The following is a 20835-nucleotide window of genomic DNA, read 5'->3' as shown; positions in this document are numbered from 1 at the left end:
GGGAAAGGTTCACATCCTCTAAGGTTAGATGTCTAGAGAAGTTGCTTACCCAGGGTAAAACAGATGCTTGGACTCCCCCTGTAACTGCTGGAGAGAGAATTGCACTACTAAAGGGTCATTTAAATCTACTTCAGAAGAGTCATTCACAGAAGCTGCCTTTTAGCTTAGGAAATTACTTCAAGCTGAAGTTGTGCTCTTAGTTAACTACTTGGAATCAACCCACCACTATTCCCTTTGCCAGGCAAGATGCTGTTTTCTTCCACCCACTAGAAAAACCATACAAAGTCAGGCCTTTAGAACAGCTCCAGCTGTTGTAAATGTAATACATAACATTACATATTATAATAAAATATAATAAAAATAAACCACAAGCATGATGCACAACGTGGCATCAAGCATGAGGTGACACCAACTGTATATTATTTTAATTTTATTCTTTTTTTCCAGTCATTATTTGCTTCAGCATAATAACAGCACAGAAGAACCAACTATTTGCACCAAGCTCAGCATTCTTCAATGGAGCCTACGCTGAGACTCCACACAGAGAGGATTTTCTTTTCCAGGCACAGCTACCTCAGGTCCCACCCTCTGAGGAGTGTGAATTCCTCTGCCACCCCTAGAGCAATGCTGTTAATTGCTGCAGTGTGTCTGTGAGGTAAGACAGGAGGGTTGCGTGTGGCACACTTTAAAATCATTGCCATAAATACCAGCTCTTTTCCTTTAAATTGTATTAAGAAAAGGGAGGAGCTTAATCCCAGTATTTGTCTGAGCTCCTCTACAAGAGAAGACTGAGGAATTTGTTTTCAATCAATATAATGCAGAAGTGATTCTTGGAAGAGTTCCCTTGTGTCCTTCAGGTCACCCACCTGAGTGGAGCAGAGAAGAACCACTCCCCAGTACTGCTAAGCCACCCAGCAAATTAACCCCAGCTTTTAGGGCTTCACCTGTACAGGAGTGGTGCCTTCTACTGACAGATGATCTTAGTGACAATTCCTCTGAGCAATTTCTTTCCACAACAGTGTGGTTACCATGCAGAAAGACATAGTTGGCAGGAAAGGCCATGCAGCATATTGAGATCTTACTTAAAATTATTACATTTGTAATCACAAACATTTGCTAGGATGATTTTGGGGAAAAGTTATGGTGTAAAGTTCACATATGTTTACTTTCCAACCTGCAAATGCTTTTTTCAAATGAACAGCTCTTCTTGTACTGTATCAACAAACTGTAATACAGCCTGAAACTCTCAGTGAATTAGAAGTTCAACCTCTCATATTAGTAATTTAGAGCACAATGTCTGCACTGTCGAACCATCAAGTAGCGTTTCCTTTTCAGAACACTGAACACCACAACATGAAGAAAAATGAACAGAAGTTAAGTGAAAATGTTTAAATGACGACATGGGCTACAAAAATATAAACCATGTCAAATCCACCACCACAGAGATTTAAAAATATGCAGTGATCTTAATTATATTCCACCTCTGGCAGAATATTTTTCTCTCCAGGCAGTTTTCACTGGAAATAACTGAGGAAAAGATATACAATTCTTGGTTCTGATCTTCAGTTTTCTAAATTCTCATGATCAGAGAGAGCCAGGAAGCTAGCTGTTCATTACAAACAAACACTGCAGATTAAATGAAATTCATTCACACATCATGTTCTACAAAGCAGCTACAATTACATAGAGCACAATTAGGGGTGCCATGATGCATGACATTAAAAAGCCCTGCACACTTTAAAACATACCACATACTTGCCAAAGAAAAGAAAGAAAAAGACAACAACCCAAAGAACAGAAACCCTCTCTACAGAACTCTCAGAAACAGAAAACTCACCAACACTCCTCAAAACTGCTAAAAAAACCAAAAAAAAAACAAAAGTAAAATTAGCAGAGTTTTAGCAAATACCAAAAGCAGAAAACAAAACAAAGGATGTTAGGGGTAATAACTTGAGTCATCTGTTCAACAAGGCATGTTTATAACAATTAAACTTGTAAGCAAAAGAACAGGTTGCCAGATGCCCATGTGTTTATTCTGGGGAAATGCACCAAGCACAGTTTTGCCAATGAAAGGAAAAAGAACTGAACAGTATCTATGCAGCAGTGAAACTGAGGAGATGAATCTCAGTTCTACTATACTGGCTTTTATGATAAGATAGAAGTACTTGAAAGGAAAGCTTTTCTTCAAATGTTGAACCTGCACTTTTCAGGGACCCAGAAACAGTTCTGTGAAGTTTAGAGGAAAGTACTGGACAGAAATAAAGCTCCCTGATCAGCTTCATTATTGGATGAGGGACAAAACAAAAGGCGCACCAAAGAGAAACCAAAACCAAAAGACAGGGGAATTTAGATATTGCAGGAGTGAGGCCCACTTCAGTAGCAAAGCTGACAGAAAGAGGTTATTTCAGAGAGCAATAGTGGTATCAAAATAACAGGAAGGAAAACCCTGGCATACTACTGTTTACAGGTTTACAGTCTCCTCTAGTCCCACCCTAGAGCCCTCTGTAAATCAGGAATAATTACACCAGGCATATTTTTGACCAATCTTTTTATCAGTGCATATCTGACTGATGTTGACAGGATGCTGCTATTCACTTCTCCATTATCAAAACTAATTCTGCAGTTAGCAGAGCTTGGTTCCCACATTATCATCTCCTCCCATCAGCTCCAAATCCTACAAACCCTTTCCCTGGCAGGGCATTATCAAGGTCTCCTTTTCCTTTGCCTTCTCCATTGGCTACAATGACTCCTTGTCCTGCTACACATATTGTTCCTTAAATTCTCCATACTGCAGCAGAAGTAATGTAGATCTAGAGAGCATGGCCTCTTCCTTGGGAGACAGAGTGTGTGCCATGCAGGTCTCTCCCTTTAGCACACGTGACTTTCCCAATTTCTGGCCCTTCCTCTAGTACATATGGTTGCACTTCCAGGTAGGTAACTAGACAGAACTGTGGAGGTCAAGTATCCTGCCTACAGAGCACAGTGAGGCCAGATTCAGAAGGCTAATCAGTGTATAAACTCTGAGGCAGTACAGAAAATACTTCAGCAATAGTCCCAGAACTAAACCCAAGTTGTCAACAAGGAATTTGCCTCTCAGTCCCAGCTGTTCCATGCAAAAGAGAGTTCAGCAACAGGACCCTGGAGCTATGGGAGGGGTGAAAGTCTCCTGAAAATAATGGGTTGAAAACATGATGTAGTGCAGATGAGGAGGTCCTACAGACCTGTTTTCTAACCTACAGTTAGGCAGAGTCCAAACCCAACACCCCAACACCTAAAATAGTGGAACTAAATGAACCAACAAGTATTCAGGAAAATGAAAAGATTTCACTAAAAGATCCAAGAAAGGGCCCATCATTAAACAAACAGATCTGGTAATATAAAAGGCAAACTGTTTTTCCTCTCCCTCTCTGAAAAGAAACCCATGAAACAATCTTCACATTGTATAGTAGAACGATTTAATGAAGTGCAACAAAAAACAGAAAATGGAATGATTTTCCAAATCACTGAGCATGGACCAGGAGGAAAAGGCACAGTAACAGCTGACACAACAACATTTCTACTTACTGCTTCTTTGCCTCTTCAAATTTATGCAGCTTTTTCCGCAAGCCACCTGATTTAAAGCCTTGACAATGAGCTGCTGGTGCTCCAATGGTGACTATGTCATAGTTCTGATCTGGGATGGACGAAAAGGACTTACAAATTAAAGCTTATCATCTTTACTTTGGACAAACAGTTGTGGAAACTAGAAAAAAATAATCTGAAAGTAATTTTTGCAAAAATTTGTGCTAGTGTTTTGACGAACAAGGAAAACTGGATTATTTTAGAGGCCTTGGAATTCCATCAAGCACTTCTGAGTTGAAAGAACCATACTTGAATGCAGAAGACTGACAGCAGAAAAGAAGACCTGAACACTGGTCTTTACACAAATGCTGCCATTACTGGAATTCCTCACACGGATACATGGGACAAGTGTGTGTTTATGGTTAGTGGGAATTACTGTTAAAGAAGAGAAAACCTAGGTTATTTATGAAAAAAACAAGCTTGATGTGAACAAACTGGTGTGATTCTGCATAACTGTACATGATGGTTCCACAGAAAAAGTGAACAAGCTTAACAACAAACAACAGAAAGAACCTTTGCTATTCTGCTGCAATCCAAAATTACTGGAAGGGGCATAGCAGCCTAATCCAATATATTCCCTAGTGTAAAGGCTTGTGTCACCTAGGGTACAATTGGCTGCAGAACCTAGTTTTGCCACCTTAGAATAGTGATAATTATACCTCTTCTTTTGCAAAGAGATTTGGAACCCAAGGATAGAAGGTGCTACAAAAATGCCAAGTAGCATTAGTAGGACAGAGCGGTATTTTGTAGAAACTTGGCTATATGGTTGAGGATGGAAACAACAAAAAAACAAACAAAAAAAAATAGAAATTGAAAGAAAAGGAATAGAATAAGGTGAAGAAAGAGGAAAAGAAACAAATACCTGATCCTCCATCATCCTGGACTCTCATTCTCTGTATATGTAAATTCGTAGGAACAAATTCCAATTTTTTATCAGCTTTCAAGCTACTGGCTTTAAATGAAGGACCTGAGAAATACAGAAGTAAGCATAAATGTCCTCAGCTTATGTTTATGCTAAAATATTCAAGGAGTTTCATTCATCCTTAGCTACACGCTGAAGGTAAAGCAGAGGGGAAAAAAAAAGAAGATATTTCATTCTGTTACTGTTTATAATTGTTCTCTGCTTTCAGGGTAAAATAAGAGAATGAATAAAGCAAATATTCCCAGATCACCAGCAACCTCATAATAAATGTTAGTTAAGAAATCTAAAAACAGTATTTTTTACTCATCAAACTAAAAACATTCAGTGTTCCAAACTTCAGAGAAGCAGTAAAAAAAATCACAGTTGAGAAGTATCATATAATTATGAAAAAAAAAAAATAAAATTAAAAAATCACCTTTATACTGATGCAGGTCAGTTAGATTTTCCTGATAGGTTAAAATAATTGTTTGGTACTGAGTAACTATTTGTCGACGAAGGCAAAAAAAATCACAGTTGAGAAGTATCATATAATTATGAAAAAAAAATATAAAAAAATTAAAAAATCACCTTTATACTGATGCAGGTCAGTTAGATTTTCCTGATAGGTTAAAATAATTGTTTGGTACTGAGTAACTATTTGTCGACGAAGGCTTTCCCAACAAGGAGACAGTTCCCCCAGTTCTTCTAGTTCACAAACCCTGGGGAAAAAAAACAACAACAAAGACAGGTGTTGAGCTCCACCACTTGACCAAGATCAAGTCACACACTGTACCATTGTAGCACCATCCTCAGCTGGTGCATTCTCTGGTCTAACCTAGTCACCAGACTGGGAATGCTTCCAAACCTATGTCCCAAAGCACAGTTGTTGAGCTCTACTCCATTATACATGGGTTTCTCACAAGCAGAGTTCACTGTTTCTCCCAGGAGCCTCAGGTGTTGGTCAAAACCAAAGCTTCCCACCTTTCTGCAGGTGCTCACAAACTACATGATGATTTAAGAATGACAGGCTCTGTCACCATGCCAGGTGACTTGGGACTATGAGGACCTCTTTAGATTACCCTACTGGACTTTGGTAACTCTCAAATGAAATCTGAACTGTGACAGAGTTTAGGTAGGAGATGAGCAGCTATCTGACATTGGATACAAGGAGTGTCTGTGCTGGCCATGTATCTACACAACAGTTTTCAAGGCCAGACAGGGAAGGTTTAAGAAAGGTAAGCATTCCTAAGGGTTTAGAAAGACAAAAGATGAAAAACCTTAATCCAAGATTTCAGATTTCAGGCACTCAAGTATCACTGTAGGTGGAATAAAGGATAACTGGGTACTCCTAGATATGAACAGGAAAACCCCAGGCCTTCCCACTGCCCCTTTACTGCTAGGTTTCAGTCCCATGTGGCTATCCTGTGTTTTAATTTATGGAAAGGCTTAGTTAGGTCTCTAGGAATAGATTCAAACACAGACAAAATAAAACCCCAGTATTCAAAAATACAGCTCAAATGCTTTTATCATCCCAGTCTTGGCTTTTAGAAAGAATGAAAAACCATTATGTTCACAAATAACAGCCTACAAATATAGGGAAGTAAAACTTGTGTGTTGCCTTGAAGAGAGTTAATTGCTTCAAAACAGAAGCAAATTCAGAATTAACTTTAAAAAACACAGATTTTTTTTCTCCCTCCCACCTCCTAAAATAAGAAAAGGTCATTACTATCTTACAGTGTCTAATTTTACTTGCTTTTATTCTGTTTGTTTTCCATTCAAAGCTACACTTATGACTCTCAAAGCCATCTCTTAAATCACTGAGTGCAGTCAGTACTCATATAATCTATCCTTGCTCTCCTTTCATAGCACAGAAGTCAACTGACTTTTTAAAAATTCACCTTCAGAGTGATTCTAATTTTTCTGACTTCTGATTTTTCTTCTCTCTCTGCTACTTGAATTACCCATTCTACTCAGCTGGCTTCTGTGCTGTCTCTGTTCCTTTCTCAAAATTCTCAGCAGCTGGAATTATTACTCTTTCATTTATGCTCTTAGCTATTCAGACTTTCCCCAGCCTATGAAACATTGAGATATGTTTTGGGTTTTTTTTAAATTCAACGTAATTTTTCTCTTTATATTAAGAATATGTTTAAACTATGAAGTATATTGAAATACATAGATAATTATACATAAAAAGATAACGTAACCTAATGTGCTGCTCCTAATAGAATCACACAGCTAGGGAATAATATATTCTGTGGCTTTATCAATACTTTAGTGAGAGAAAGAGATAACCCCTAAGTGCAAATAACTGCAGTATGATCCTAAGTGTTCACTATGCCAACAATTCATGTTACCATATGCTCAACCCCAAGCACTATACTCTAACAAGAAACCTCACTCACTGTAACTGCACAGTCAGCAACCTGATGCTTTTACTATATTTTGCTCAGCGTCTCTATTAACACAGATACATTCCTTGGTGACTCGGTAACAGCCATATCCCTGCTTGAGTAAATGCACATGTAAACCACCCCAAACTCACCTTGCTGCATCTTCTTCTAGAAGAAGCTTCACAAATTGCCTAGGGATGTGCAACGAGAGGATGCTCTCAGCCATCTGTTCCAAGATTCTCAAGTGGTTTCCATCGGTAGTTGGGAAGCGATACATTCGGCAAATGGCACCACCAAACACTTAAGAATTAAAATAATGTTCTTTAAGCATATGGGTTGAGTTAAAAGTGTACAAAGTCTCTCCTTTTTAAAAGTAAATGGCTTCAATTCACTATTTTGTGCTGTAATACACTGCTGTAAAGACCTTGTTTAAACAGGCATCTGTATAACTTTTCGGAACATGGTCAATCTGCAACAGCCATTCTTCCAGTGTTTCCAGAAACAGCCAAGTGATTTAAAACACTGGTCAGGAAATGAAATACATATTCAACTTTTGTATTTTTTTAATTATTATTTTAAAACTTACTGTGCATTTTCCTGTCATGCAATCATTTGCTGCAAAACTAGTCTTTCTTCAATAATTTCTTTAAAAACCACTGCTTTCTTCTGTCCCTCCCCTCACCCATCAATGATTGCTTTGGAATAGACCAGCAAATTGCATGGAAAAAATTATACTACAGCCAACTTAATGACAAAAGCTTGCTTCTGCTGTTTTTACTATAGAGATGATAAAAACATTTATTCTTGTATGGTCCTCAAAGGGTTGCTCTATCAGCAGCCTGTTTCTATTCAAGTGAAACATCTGCTTGAACACCCTGGGCTCACAGGCAGACAGAAAGAGGTTACCTGTTACCGATGCCTAAAACTTACTTGTTACAACCCACAGCAGATTACCTGATTTTAAGAGTGCATCTTTCCGTAACGAAGCATATTTGGATCTGATTCCTAAAGATTCTGTTAAACTTTCATCAACTGGCAACACAGTCTAAACAAAAACAAAAAACTCCAGTAGTAAAGGAGAAAACCTCAGCGTCAGGGCAACATGCAGTGATGACTGTTACACGGGCTTGACAGGAATATTCAACAAAATGTGTGGTTAAAAGAAATATTTCAAATATGTTTACTGTGGACAAAAATTACTGGAGGCTCAAATAATGAGCTTACACCCTACAATCACAGTGTTCTTGTGTATTTTTTACTGCGCGGTTCAAAATGCTGTAAAAAATTATCATCCAGCCCTTCAACTACTTGATGGTAGCACCTTAAAGGAACTGCACCAAGATGTGGCAGCTACAGGTCTGGCAGGATATTTATCAACATTGAACTGTGATACACAGATATGAGTGCAGTTATCATCAGGATATTCAGGGCACATAGTTTACAGAATTAAACATATGTCTAGGCTGAGAAAGTACTATAAATATCTGCTCTCAGACAAATATTTGGGGATCAGAAATAAAAGAAATAAATTCCAGTCTTTAAATAACCTGTTCAGTTTTATTGAAATCTTTTAGGTTGCCTGTGAAAATTCTGGAAATTTCCTGAGCATCCCCACTACAGCTTTGCTTAATGCCACAGATCACCTGTGAATTGGGTTATCATATCTCTGTGAAACTGGTTATCAGTGCACCAAGTGAACCAACATGCAGTACTGCAAGCCTATTCTGATGAACAGCATGAGCACTTGAAGCTGAAGTTTAAACTACACACTGTAAGAGACTCTTAATCCCAAACATGAGCATCAAGAGCTCTGCAAGATAGAAAGCCACTTCATCACCATTAGGCTGCTTTTTACAGTATTTTGAACTTATAAAGCACTACTATAAATCAAGATGGGCAGGAAAGTTGACAGCAGACATCAACCTAGCTTATTTCAATGCTGGCAATAAATGTGAGTTTTTCTGAATTTGATACAATGCTCACACTCACCCTTCCATTAATTGTATCAGGTGACCTTGTCACTGCAGGCCTTTGGTCAGTTTTTTCCTCCATTTGCCATCCAATAACTGTAATGTTACCTACACGGTCACTTTCAGCCGACCTGCAACAAACACTCTGCGTTGAGATTTTTTTGGAGGTGGACCTGTTTATCAACAAGGAAACACTTAAAAAAGGCTATTAATCTTCAAACTTAATGAACATTTTAAACAGGAAGCTTTTCGACTTAGTTTTACATATTTTCATAATGTGTTATTTTAACAGGAAAAAGCCCCCTCATTCTGCAGGGAGACTGTACAGACCACCTAATTGAAAGCAACCTAAAACCACGTGTGTGTTTCAACACTTCTGTAAAACCAGAAAGAGTTCAGGTTTTACCATTAGCCTGCTGTAAGCAAAGCAGCTTAAATGGTGAACATTAATAGGGAGCAGATAATGGGATGCATGTGCACACACACGTGTGTGTGCCTGTGTTGGATAATATGTGGATTAAACAGAAGTAGCACATCCCAAATCTTCCACTTACTAGAGAAGTCAGTCAAGGCCATCTGATCATGCCTAGTGCTTCTGCAGACTATTTAGATTGGGAAAACTGGAGGCTTGAAAGGTCAGAAAGAAAAGCTGATCCTAAAAAGAAGAATCCTGATAAGAACTGGTCTAGGGAAGAAGATGAAGAATCTTCATGAAGGAAAGATCCCTGAGGTGGAAGAAGATCCTGGAGATGGATTTGGTGGATATAGTTTAGGGGAGAACTTTGTAGAGTAGGGATGATGTTTGGACTTGGTGATCCCAAGGGTCTTTTCCAACCTGAATGGTTCTATGATTCTGTGATCAGCAAGTTGCGAGGAAATAAACCCTGGGAACCCTCAGGGACATGGCCACTATCAGCTGAGATAAGCCCCTAACAGCTGGGCAGCTGCACAGCATAAACTCATACTGCTTTCTGTCCCACTTCCCAGACCAGCAGCCATTTCCCTCTGGAGAGGGAACCTGAGACCCTATGAACATATGACTGAGGGGAGAGTGGGTGAGATTACAAAGGTTACACAAAGTCTGGTAAAAGATTACAAAGGTTTCCACAAAGTCTGGTAAAAGCTCTAATCTTGCTGTTTTTAAAATATACACCAGTTCCCAGATCTACCATGGCTGTCATGTATTTTGTCTCACTCATGACACCCAGTAATTTTGGCAGAGACATTATGTTATTTTAAGATAGATTCTAAGTGGTATTCTAAGATTGTTGTTTATGTGTAAAAATATGCTGGGACAACTAAAACAAACAAACAAAAGTCTCTGGAACAGACAAAACTGGGAAGGCAAAAGAAATATGCACACAAGATGCAAGAAAAGGTTTAAGTATCCAAATAATGCAGCATGTTTATAGACATTGCTCTTCCTCCAGCTTATACATCTGAGGGTAACATGACACTGAAAAGACAAGTATGTATGCACACACTTTAATAACTAGAAAACATATACTTGGTATTGAAACGAGATAATAAAGTCCATTTTCAACTTCAGTCATGAAAGAATGAACCTAACAGAGTAACCATGATGTCTAACTCACAACCATAAAACTTCTGTCACCCCATTCATTCTGTTTTTCATCTCCCTCAAAACACTCTCATCTTCACACCTATGATAAATCTGACTACTCTACCCACTATCAGTGTCATACCGCACAAAGTGCCTTTTCTGACTCATTTCCCTCACCTGCTCACCTCTGTTAAATCATGTACATTATTTTTTTACTACACATTGTGGAGAAGTTGAAAACCTTACCCATCACTTCTCTTAGCTTAAAATGCTTTGCCCGTATTTTGTTAGTTTTGTCTGGGCTAAGAAATTTCTGAAAGTTTACCACAGTCACTGTTTGTCGTGCTGATTAAGGCATCTTCTTCAGGGTCTCTGATTATGCTTTCCCCCTTCAGCTGACTTCCCCTTGCCTTCTCTGACAGGAATGTCTGTCCTGGTTTCAACACATACTACTACAATGTACATGTACACATCAGAGCACTTTTTTCTTCCTCTCACTTTGCTTCTTCCCCAACCCTCTACTTCAACTTTGACCTAAACTGGCTTTCAAGAGTGTTTTTGACTCCTATGTTTAGAACTACTACCTTAAGGATTGGTATTAGACTCACACCTCCTTTTTCATTCCCTCCTGAGTCATGTTGCTTCCACAAAAGTTTCCAATATGAATTAAACTAAATATTACATCAATCAATGTAATGTGACTCCTCCTATCCCTAGTGATTATATTGATCAATACACTATTTAGCAACAAATACACAATTCAGCAACAGATAACTAAATAGTAACTAGAGTTTAGATTTATCTAAGCCAAGGTATTCCAAACAGCTAAGTATCAAAAAAAGATAACCCTCTGTTTCCATGGGTTTCATTCTCCCTATCACAGGCTTTTTATACATCAGCACAGTTAAAAATACTCTATTTTGCCACTCTCCACAGATAGATGCACTGACTTGATAGGCTCATGTGAACAAAAATTAAATTGGCCCTGACAGTACTTTCTTGACTTGCAGAATTAGAACAAACAACTAACAGTATTCACCACATTGGAAAGGTCTTTTTCTACATGTTTCAACTATCATTAAGTATAAAATAGTTTTTCCTCAGTACTGGGCTGGAACTGAAAAAACAATTAACCCAACAAAAGGTTTTCATCACATCTCACAGACAGTTTTTAGCATATCTTAAGTATGATTTCAAGAATTAAGAATAATCTCCTAAATAAAGGAGAATATTACAAACCTTAGTGTTAAGTGCAACCTGTGATTCTTCTCCTGTAGAAGTTCTTTTACAGTGAACATCCCAGAACCCAACAAATACATCTGAAAAAGGATAAGGAACAAAATTGTATTTATTTACCTTTACAATGAACAAAGGTTTTATCCACAACAATAAAGATCAGAAAACAACTATTATGCTCAGAAGTCTGAATAAACATATAACTACATATGTCCATAAATAACTAAGTAAAACCCTGTAAAAAATTAATACAATTGGTAACTTTAAAAAAAATCATCTTCTGGCAGAGAGAAGACAGTAAGTACTTTTGTTTCCCAAGGATTTGAGTGAAGGCACCTCATTTTATACAAGCCTATGCCCAGGAATACAGGAATCCTGAAAACAAGACTGAATGGGGCTTAGACTGACGAGGTTGATACTTCATAGTCTCTCCCCAATCCAAACTTGTGTCCTCCTGAAGAACTTCCTCCTCTGGAGGGACTCCTTTTGCCCCAGAGCCTCCCTGTGAAGGACTGTGCAGAGAGGAACAGCCATGAAAAAAGCAGACATGTGGGGTCTAAATCAGTATTCTGGGCAACAATCTGAGAATAAATTGCCTAAGTTGCCCACAGAACCAAGTAGTTACATGGGAGGGCTGGTACTTCAAACTTTTTTCAGAAAGGGAAGAAATCTTATTCCTGAACAAAACCACTAAGGGATCAGAGCAGACTGATTTCAGGAATTTCACAGCTCTGTTCAAAAGGACATTGTGGGCCCAACAAGCCCAACATTTTGGCACAAGTTAGATGCCTCAGTTAGGTGTGTTGAATCCCATTCACTATCTAGTTCAGTGAAGAGGTCCACAATGTAAGAGAACAAGTGACAGGACCTCTTAACTCAAATCAGTGGTTACCCAAACTTACTGCAGCCAAGCCTTATTGGAGAAAAATGGCAATGCTCCCCCCCGACTCTGCCTAGACCATCTCAAGCATTTTTCCATCCCTCCTCTAACCTTCTTGCTTTCTCTAGGATCAATGCTGCAGCCCCTTTGCTCTTTTCCACAAAAGTTATGAATTTTATCTCCTTGCTTCTTATTTCCTTGCTTCACACTAACTGAGGAGGCAAGAGAATAAAGAAAACTTACTGTTCCCTGAGATCTATCTTTGACGTCGTACACAGAGAGTTTGATTTGTGTCATTTGATTGATAAGAGAGTCTTGGAAAAAGGCAATGCTGCTCAGAAAGATAGGATTACTTGTCCCCTGTAATCATAAATTTAAAAAAAAGGCAAAAATGAATGCAAGGTGATACCTGTTAGGAAGCAATGGTTCTTGTGTTAGCTTAAATTTTAAATCAGATTCAGGAGTACCTCACCACTTACCTCAATAATCTCGGTCTGTGCATGCTTGGTCCAGAAGGCCTGAGGTGGTGTAGTTACACTCACTGCTACAAAACTATTTGGTTTTCGATCTAGTGATGGAGTTAGCAGCTCACTGCAAGCTTGAGGTGTGTAACAGACAAATACATTTAGATTCAGGATCTTTTTCATACTGTTGTAAGACTCTACATTTTTATTAAAGCATGTTATATACACTGAACAATAAAGCCACCAAGGGCCTAATATACATTCTATTGCTACACTACCAAGGCAGCCATCACTCACCTTTCTGCATGCAAACAGTAAACGTGCAATCAGATCAGCCTGGCTCCAAGCTGCAGAGCTGTAATTTAAGTTTGTTCTAACACCTGCCATACCCCTCTGGCACAGCTCATTAGAACAGTGTACATGCATAGGTTTTCCTCTGGGAATCTCATGAGCAGGGCTCTATTTGGTTTGAAGTCATGCTCCATTAAGCCCATTACCAAACAGCATTTTGCCATGGAGATACAAAAGAAGTGCTTGACTGTTGATCCAGCAGCATTATGAGGAGAACTAGCTGGCAATTGGTAAAAGGACAGCAATTTATTTCCTCTAAAATGTTTTTGTGAGTTTAACTGGATCTATGGTGAGTAGGAAACAATGTTCAAACATTTCAGGGAGAAACTCTATGAAATTACATAAAAATTGAGAGCCAAATTCTATCCTAGCTAGACATAGGTAACTACAGTATGGTTTGACTCTGCTTCAGCTAGAAAGTTAATTCAGAAATTTACCTGGGCAAGAAAAATGTTCATATGTACAGAAAATAGCTTTGAAATTCTAGATGTTTTTAATTTATCTGAAAATATTTGAAGTACCTTATTCAGCTCTAGAGAGTTCTTGTTAAGATTACTATTCATAACACAATTACAAATATCTGAGAATATTTTTTAGTTTTTCATTTCAAACATACTGTAAAGAGCATAACCTTCCAAATATTAGTCCAGCATTAAACCAATAAAACCATGCTGCAGTTGAAAATGTGGACTGAATTTTCAATAAGAAAACATTTTCCACTTGAAGAATAAGTGAGGTGAGCCAATGCACAAGCCTCTTGTCCAGATTGAACCTTCCTAGAAATCAGGTCACTTCTGCATCTCACATTACAGCAAAGACCAGAGGAAAAAAAAAGTTTAATAGATGGTAACTCTTAGAAAGTATTCTGTCCTAAAACTTTCCAGACAGAAGGCAGTTTCCTGTATCTTTGCATAAACAAAACAAACATTTACAAATAACATTCACATAGTAAATATTTAACATTTTAATTTAATTTTTATTTTAATTAAAACCTGCTGGCTGATTACCAGAAGATAATGTACAGACAGCAAGAAAACTGTACAACACCTCCTCAAAAATCGAGGCTAAATATCTGAAAGGCACTTCAAAATCAACAACTAAAAATGCACACATACTCATTAGCAGGTATCATCAAAATTAGCAAAGAAATCACTAAGCCTACCTAAACTGAACTCTAAGATCGGCTCATCTGGATCCTGAATGTTTCCTGTGAAGCAGAAAAATTAATACAGGATTAGCCAAACATTACTGTCATGTGAATCCCCTCCTGAAGTTGCAGTCATATGGAGAAAGAAATTAAATTCTATAGAAGAAAATAATATTTTTAATTCAATGAGCCATGACTTGAATTACAAATATTGATGACATAATCTTTGGTCTTAAATTATTTTAAAAGCTTGAGATGATCTCGTTTTAGAAAACATGCTAAAATATGTAAAGCTATGCAAGATTATATGGAATAAGTACCCAATCTCAGTAGAAAACAACAGAATTAAAGCCACTTAGTATATAAGTCATTATTAGCTCCAAATTATTAAATCAGATGCATCTCCTCTGTGATCAGTAAATAGGGAGGAGTTTGAAAGTCCCTGTCTTTCTCACTAATCAAAGAAAGCCTCTGGGGGTTACAATCCTAATTTACTCATCATAAAAGATGGGGGAGATAATTCTCAGCTCCCTGAACTCTTATGAAAATGTTACACAATGTCAAACAAGGAGGCTGCCAAGATCCCTCCTAGACCTTGACATTCTGCGGTTCCCCTGTTACTTATTTTTAACTGATCAACATAACTGCACAAAATCTAGCTTAACTTCTTTTTTTTTTCCTTCTGTCTCCAACTTTAATGATTTGTCAGCTTTAAAAACATTAAGTTTAAATTGTTGTTTTTTTTTTTTTTTTTTATAATCCCTTTCTCTCGTTCCCCCCAGATGACCAGACACATCTGAATCTTCTAGCAATTAAAAGAAACATGCAATGCTAGTAGAAGGCTGCAGTGGCTGACAGGAAGGTACAAACCTGCCAGAGACAGGCCCAGCATGTCAGAGGTGACATCGATGGTGGACGCCCGTTGCACGGTGCGGGATTTTGCACCGTGGCGGGGACTGTGTTCTCTTGCTGTCATTTTGTCATGAAGAAACCCTTCTTTTCTTGCTGCTTGGCTATGCTGATGTTTGTCTTACAGAGTAGCAGGGAGCAGGTTGTCTCCAGTTGCTATTCCTCTAACATTACCACACTAAACAAAAAGAAGAAAGCAAAAAACAGACACGGAAATTTTAGGCTGCCATCAGCTGCTGTTGGTTTCACTTGCAGGAGATCTCCTGCTATAAAATTGCCTCAGGTCATTAAAATAAAATGCTAAAGACAGATCCAGTGCACAATAACTCAATTTGCATGAACTGTCCACCTGTAGTGTTTTACTGCAAATTGTTGAAGACTGCACCACATGCAAGAAAGGCTCTTCTGTCAGAGAATGGGGGTTCAGAGACTTGGTAACAGACCAGCTGCTCTTCTCCTTTGTCTAAGTTATTAAACCATCCTTAAGGCAGTTTCCTGGTTTTCACAATCCCTGGGGAGCACCAAGTAAATTCATCAGATGGGGTGTCTGTCTGCAGAGGTAGGACAAGGGATGAGGACAATGGGTCAGCAGAGTGCAGAACAGAAGGGCAGGAAATATTGCCAGTGGCAGCACACTGTGTCATTCCAGGATCTACTACCATCCAAAAGGGACATCAAAAACTATAAATAAGACCTACTGGGCCAGAGTAAGGCTGAACTTCTGGGATGGTGATGGAAAGAAAAAGCAAAAGGGGGTGGCTGCTAATGTGATACATGGGAACATCTGTGCTTCTCCTTCACCCTACACTTTACTGGTCTACAGAAATCCACAACAGTTGTTCCTCCCCTCAAATGCCCATAAAGTGACACATTATGCTAGGAAAGAAGTACACAGCCTATGGAAAATTTTCTTACATTGTTAATTGTGGTGCTTTGGGTTTGGCTGATAAATTTGAATGTTTCTTTTGTTAGCTATGTTAGCACTGCAGTTATGGAACTTTTGTACTTGTTTCATACTATTATGACTATGACCACTCATTTGGGAAGTGGTATCAGGAGCAAAATCTGATAAACCTGAGAGGTAGTAACACAGACACTAACTCCTCTTAGGTTGAGGGACCTAACAATGGGCAAGGTAGATTCTAAGTAAACAAAACACCCAGATTTTAGTTGTGTTTTAAATAGGCATTTTAAAACTGTTCAAAGACCTACAAAGCCCAACATGCCCAACAAAGCCCATTCAACATGCCCAGCTTAAGCATCTTAAGTTTACCTAAGTCAGCACCTCCCTCTGGAGGATTTCAAAAGAATCTCCCTCTCTCCAAAGGAAGTTCAAACATCATCTTAACCAGCTCACTTGACATCTAAAATTCAAATGCAAGTTAAGCATCTCAGACAACTGAAATGAACACAACCCTGGCGATCCACATGAGCTTTGGAATGAGGATCTTAAATGGGGAGCTCATTCTAGGGAGGAAGGAATTTGGGATGTGTCCACCAGATGGGCCACTCTGTTGCTACTCAGAACTCATAATTTGCCTTAGTGATTGAACTCAGTTTTATACTACATGTTGTAAGCCAATTTCAAATAGGAAAAAAGTAAATTCTTGGGTGGGAGAAGCAGAAAATGAGAGCTCTGAACATCCCATCCTCAAATATATCCCCAGATATAATTTCAGCCAAAAAGTAAAGCAGACAATTCTCCAATTCATACGGAATCACAGAATAGTTGAGGCTGGAACGGATCTCTGGAGTTGATCTAATTCAATCCTCCTGCTCTAAAGTAGGGTCACCTAAAGGTGCTCTGGACTGTGTCCAGTTGGTTTTCTACAAGTGGTTAAGTAGCTAGTGAACCACTAGTCTTTCTCAGATAGCATTGAATGTCCTAAGATTCGGTCAAACAAAACTTCTGTCAAAATTATTTGCCAGTTTCCAAGTCCTTCCATTCTGCTATTTTTTCCCTTCTTTCAGCAATAGGTTTTTCTTGGTGTGTTCTTTAAGTAATGTGATGTTTAATGGTTTGTAAGTCCATTAAACATAACTGTCTAATGAGACAGAACACCTTCAGAACATGCTTGCAGAGATTTAGGCAGGATACCACAGTCCCTTCCCCCAAATCCTACAAATACCTAATTAGATAATAACTAAGACATTCACATAGGTACAGTTAGGTTTAAAACTCCAGTTGTTTTCAGCTACAGTCTCTGGAGTTGCTGACATTGTTCAAAGGGTCTATCCTTGAGAAGTTAAAAATAGGGTCAGGTATTTTCTTTGTTTCAAAACTCTTTCTATTTATATATTACAGAGCATATTTTCCAAGGCTCTCCAGGTTCTCAACTGTTCATTTAAATTGCAATATTAATTTCTCACCTGATGATACATTTTTAGTTTAGTAACACTAATCATACTTACAGAGGGCTTTTTTCCTCATCTGTGGAAGGGCTTTGCATATCATAACATCAGTGAAGTCCACATCTAAAAAGTTAACAAAAGAATGAGCATAAATAATATTTTTATACAGCATAAATCCCAAACAATGATCTAGTATTACAATAAAAGAGGTGAGGAAGTCCAGTATGAGTTTTCTGATTTAATCACCAGTGCTACCAATTACCAAAGATTTCTGAAGAACATAGGTATGAGCTCTTACCACTTAGGGAAAGGGTTTTATCTCACCTAAACTGCATGGGAACCAAGTATCTGATCCCAGCTCACTGCTCAGGTTCTTTACATAATCAATAGTGAGACACCAGCACTTCTAGAGAATGAGTCACCATTTTCCAAGTGGGTGGGATGAATCACCCCTCTCTCTCTAATTATGGAAAATATTCAGATGACTAGGTTAGGCCTGATGTTGCAGCAGGGCAAACTGGATCCCTCCCACAGTTGTGTGAGCCCAGGCAGGGATAACTTGCCTCTATTCACTGCATGGCCTGGCAAACTCAATCCACATGTGCCCTGATCATACTCTTGCTCACAACAGATTCAACCCTTGCACATTTATGATCATGTTTTTGATAGAAATCAATGGAGATACAAGTTCTACCAAATTAAAGGTAATATTAACACACCAGATAGTTTCCTTAGATGGTACAAAAGGCTCTCAGAGCTAGCAATCCCAAAGGCTGATGCAATTAATGTCCAGGCAAACCCCATCTTGGAGATGGCACATGCACCTACACATAGGCTTTGGCTTTGCCCTTACTAATACCACACGCCATGGATGTTGACAATATATAGAATCATAGAATCACAGAACCATTCAGGTTGGAAAGGACCCTTGGGATCACCAAGTCCAACCACCATCCCTACTCTACAAAGTTGTCCCCTAAACCAGATCCACCAACACCACATCCAAACGACCCTTAAACACATCCAGGGATGGTGACTCCACCATCTCCCTGGGCAACCTGTTCCAGTGTTCAACCACTCTTTCTGTGAAAATGTTTTTCCTAATGTCCAGTCTTAACCTCCCCTGTTGCAGCTTGAGGCCCTTCCCTCTTGTTCTGTCACTAATTACCTGTGAGAAGAGACCAGCACCAACCTCTCTACAATGACATTTCAGATAGTTGTAGAGACTGATGAGGTCTCTCCTCAGCCTCCTCTTTCTCAAACTAAACATTCCCAGCTCCTTCAAGCATTCTTCATATGCAGCTGTACAATTCATGAGGTTTTGCTACAAGCCCAGTTTTCAACTGCGGCTTCAAAATTAAGCGTGAAAAGCTGTTGCTGACCCCCAGTTCCACAAGTGTTCATTTCTATTGTGCAGGAAAGTCTTCTGAACAAGCCTCCCTTCTCTTATGTGAATATTTATTTGGTGCTCTGTTAGCACAATAGCACGTGACCAGCTCTTCATCAGATGTCACTTCCAGCCTGCTGCCTTCTCCAGTTCTGGCTGAAGCAAATACCACTCCGCTCAGCTTCATGGCCCCTGTGTGCTTGAAACTTGCAGACATTTAGTCTCACTCTGGCTGCTTCCAAGATCTGAAGATTCCTTGGGCCCCCAAATCATCCCTTGATTGCTAGCTTCTACAGGCTAATACTCTCCTTACCTCGACAACTATTTTTGTAAAGTCCTTAGTTCGGTCCTTCTTGAAAAAAAAAAAATCTTCCAAACTAACCCTTGAACAAATATGTCAGCTGAGATCAAACCTTGTTTCACCCTAGCATCTACATTTTGACACAGAAATGGGATTTTCCTATTTTGTAGATTATGAAGTAGGAGACAGAGGCTACTCCAATTATAGAGCAAACCAGAACCTACTCTGATACTGTACTTTCTACAGCCACATTGCATTTGATTGGGTAAAGAGGTGTGCCAAAGCAGAAAATGCAATGGCAGTGGAACACTAAATGTTACTGCTCTATCTACATGAAGAGAATAGTGAAAAAAAAAAAAAAGAGAAAGAGAGAGAATGTGATAACTTCTTTAATGCTTTAAAAAATGTCTGGGGATACAATCCTGCTAAAAGTTTCCATCATCTCCAAGAGGGAGTGAAAAACTTGTGGGGTACTTACTGAACTGCTGTTAGTTTCACCACTCTCTGGACTTGAAGGTCCTTAAAAACTAGGGTTCCTGTTCCTGAACAATCTATTCTGAAACATCAGAATGGCTCCTCCAGCCAACTGGACACTTGAAATAACAACTTTGCAAGAAGCTTCTCGTCTTCAGGTGGAAAGTGTTTGAGCAATACGACGAGTGATCAAAAAAGTGGAAATTTATACTTCCTGAAATAATAAGTATTTTAGACCTGCAACATGGCCAAGTTTCCAACTATAATATTATGGACAAAATAATGCAAAAGGCTACATATCAGACTCTGCTAAATTATTACCATGTTGCCTTCCTTGTAAGAGTATAATCCCTAGTACACCTACCAGATAATTTTTTTTCCCTTCTTCTTTACTTCCAACCACAGAAAATCTTGGTAGTGATACAAGATTTGCAACGTCGGCTCAAGATCAATCTTCCAGCAATTCCAGCATCCCACCTCCAACTGCTGTTTCAAAGAAGATGCAAGGAATTTTACTGACCCTTGTTCAGGGTCTGAGGTGAATGTCTCAACCAACGCTATCGCTCGTGGCTGCAGAGGCAGACCAAGAACAGGTCAAGGAGAGCAGCTCCAAGCAAAAGCCTGCTAAGACAGACACTGAGTAAGAGCTATTTTTTACAGTCTCAGGGGCATTTCACTCTTCTATCTCATGTTCCCACGCTCACACAGATCACAACAACAGGAAAACTCAGAGCCATGAGATTGACATCTTGAGTCAGATTCTTCTTTCCAGCCAGACTCCTGGGAGTGGCAACACAGACTATGTCTACTGCAGATCCACTGACTGACAACAGTTTCACTCCCCTTTAGTTACTCTCTGATCTAGGACATCCCACTTACCATGCCCCT

The 20835-nt window shown here is 38.9% G+C and overlaps 1 protein-coding gene across 1 annotated transcript in view; it reads right to left on the bottom strand.

Annotated features, from left to right (window-relative positions):
• INPP4A (inositol polyphosphate-4-phosphatase, type I, 107kDa) overlaps window positions 1-17893 on the bottom strand; it is a 47435-nt gene extending 29542 nt beyond the window's left edge. The window contains exons 1-13 of the mRNA XM_009998696.1: window positions 17846-17893; window positions 15395-15611; window positions 14540-14584; window positions 13042-13160; window positions 12806-12922; window positions 11686-11765; window positions 8902-9013; window positions 7867-7957; window positions 7065-7212; window positions 5111-5241; window positions 4484-4588; window positions 3565-3673; window positions 1838-1852 (exon numbers count right to left, since the gene is read on the bottom strand). Coding sequence (XP_009996998.1) covers window positions 1838-1852; window positions 3565-3673; window positions 4484-4588; window positions 5111-5241; window positions 7065-7212; window positions 7867-7957; window positions 8902-9013; window positions 11686-11765; window positions 12806-12922; window positions 13042-13160; window positions 14540-14584; window positions 15395-15500 — 1178 coding nt within the window. The 5' untranslated portion in view covers window positions 15501-15611; window positions 17846-17893. The remainder of the gene's footprint in view (window positions 1-1837; window positions 1853-3564; window positions 3674-4483; window positions 4589-5110; window positions 5242-7064; window positions 7213-7866; window positions 7958-8901; window positions 9014-11685; window positions 11766-12805; window positions 12923-13041; window positions 13161-14539; window positions 14585-15394; window positions 15612-17845) is intronic.
• Between the last annotated feature and the right edge of the window lie 2942 nt (window positions 17894-20835).

This window comes from Chaetura pelagica, unplaced genomic scaffold (assembly GCF_000747805.2).
Source record: "Chaetura pelagica isolate M959 unplaced genomic scaffold, ChaPel_1.0 scaffold120, whole genome shotgun sequence".
Taxonomy (NCBI): Eukaryota; Metazoa; Chordata; class Aves; order Apodiformes; family Apodidae; genus Chaetura; species Chaetura pelagica.
The sequence above is the reverse complement of the archived record's forward strand: the minus strand, read 5'-3'. Positions and strand labels throughout refer to the sequence as shown.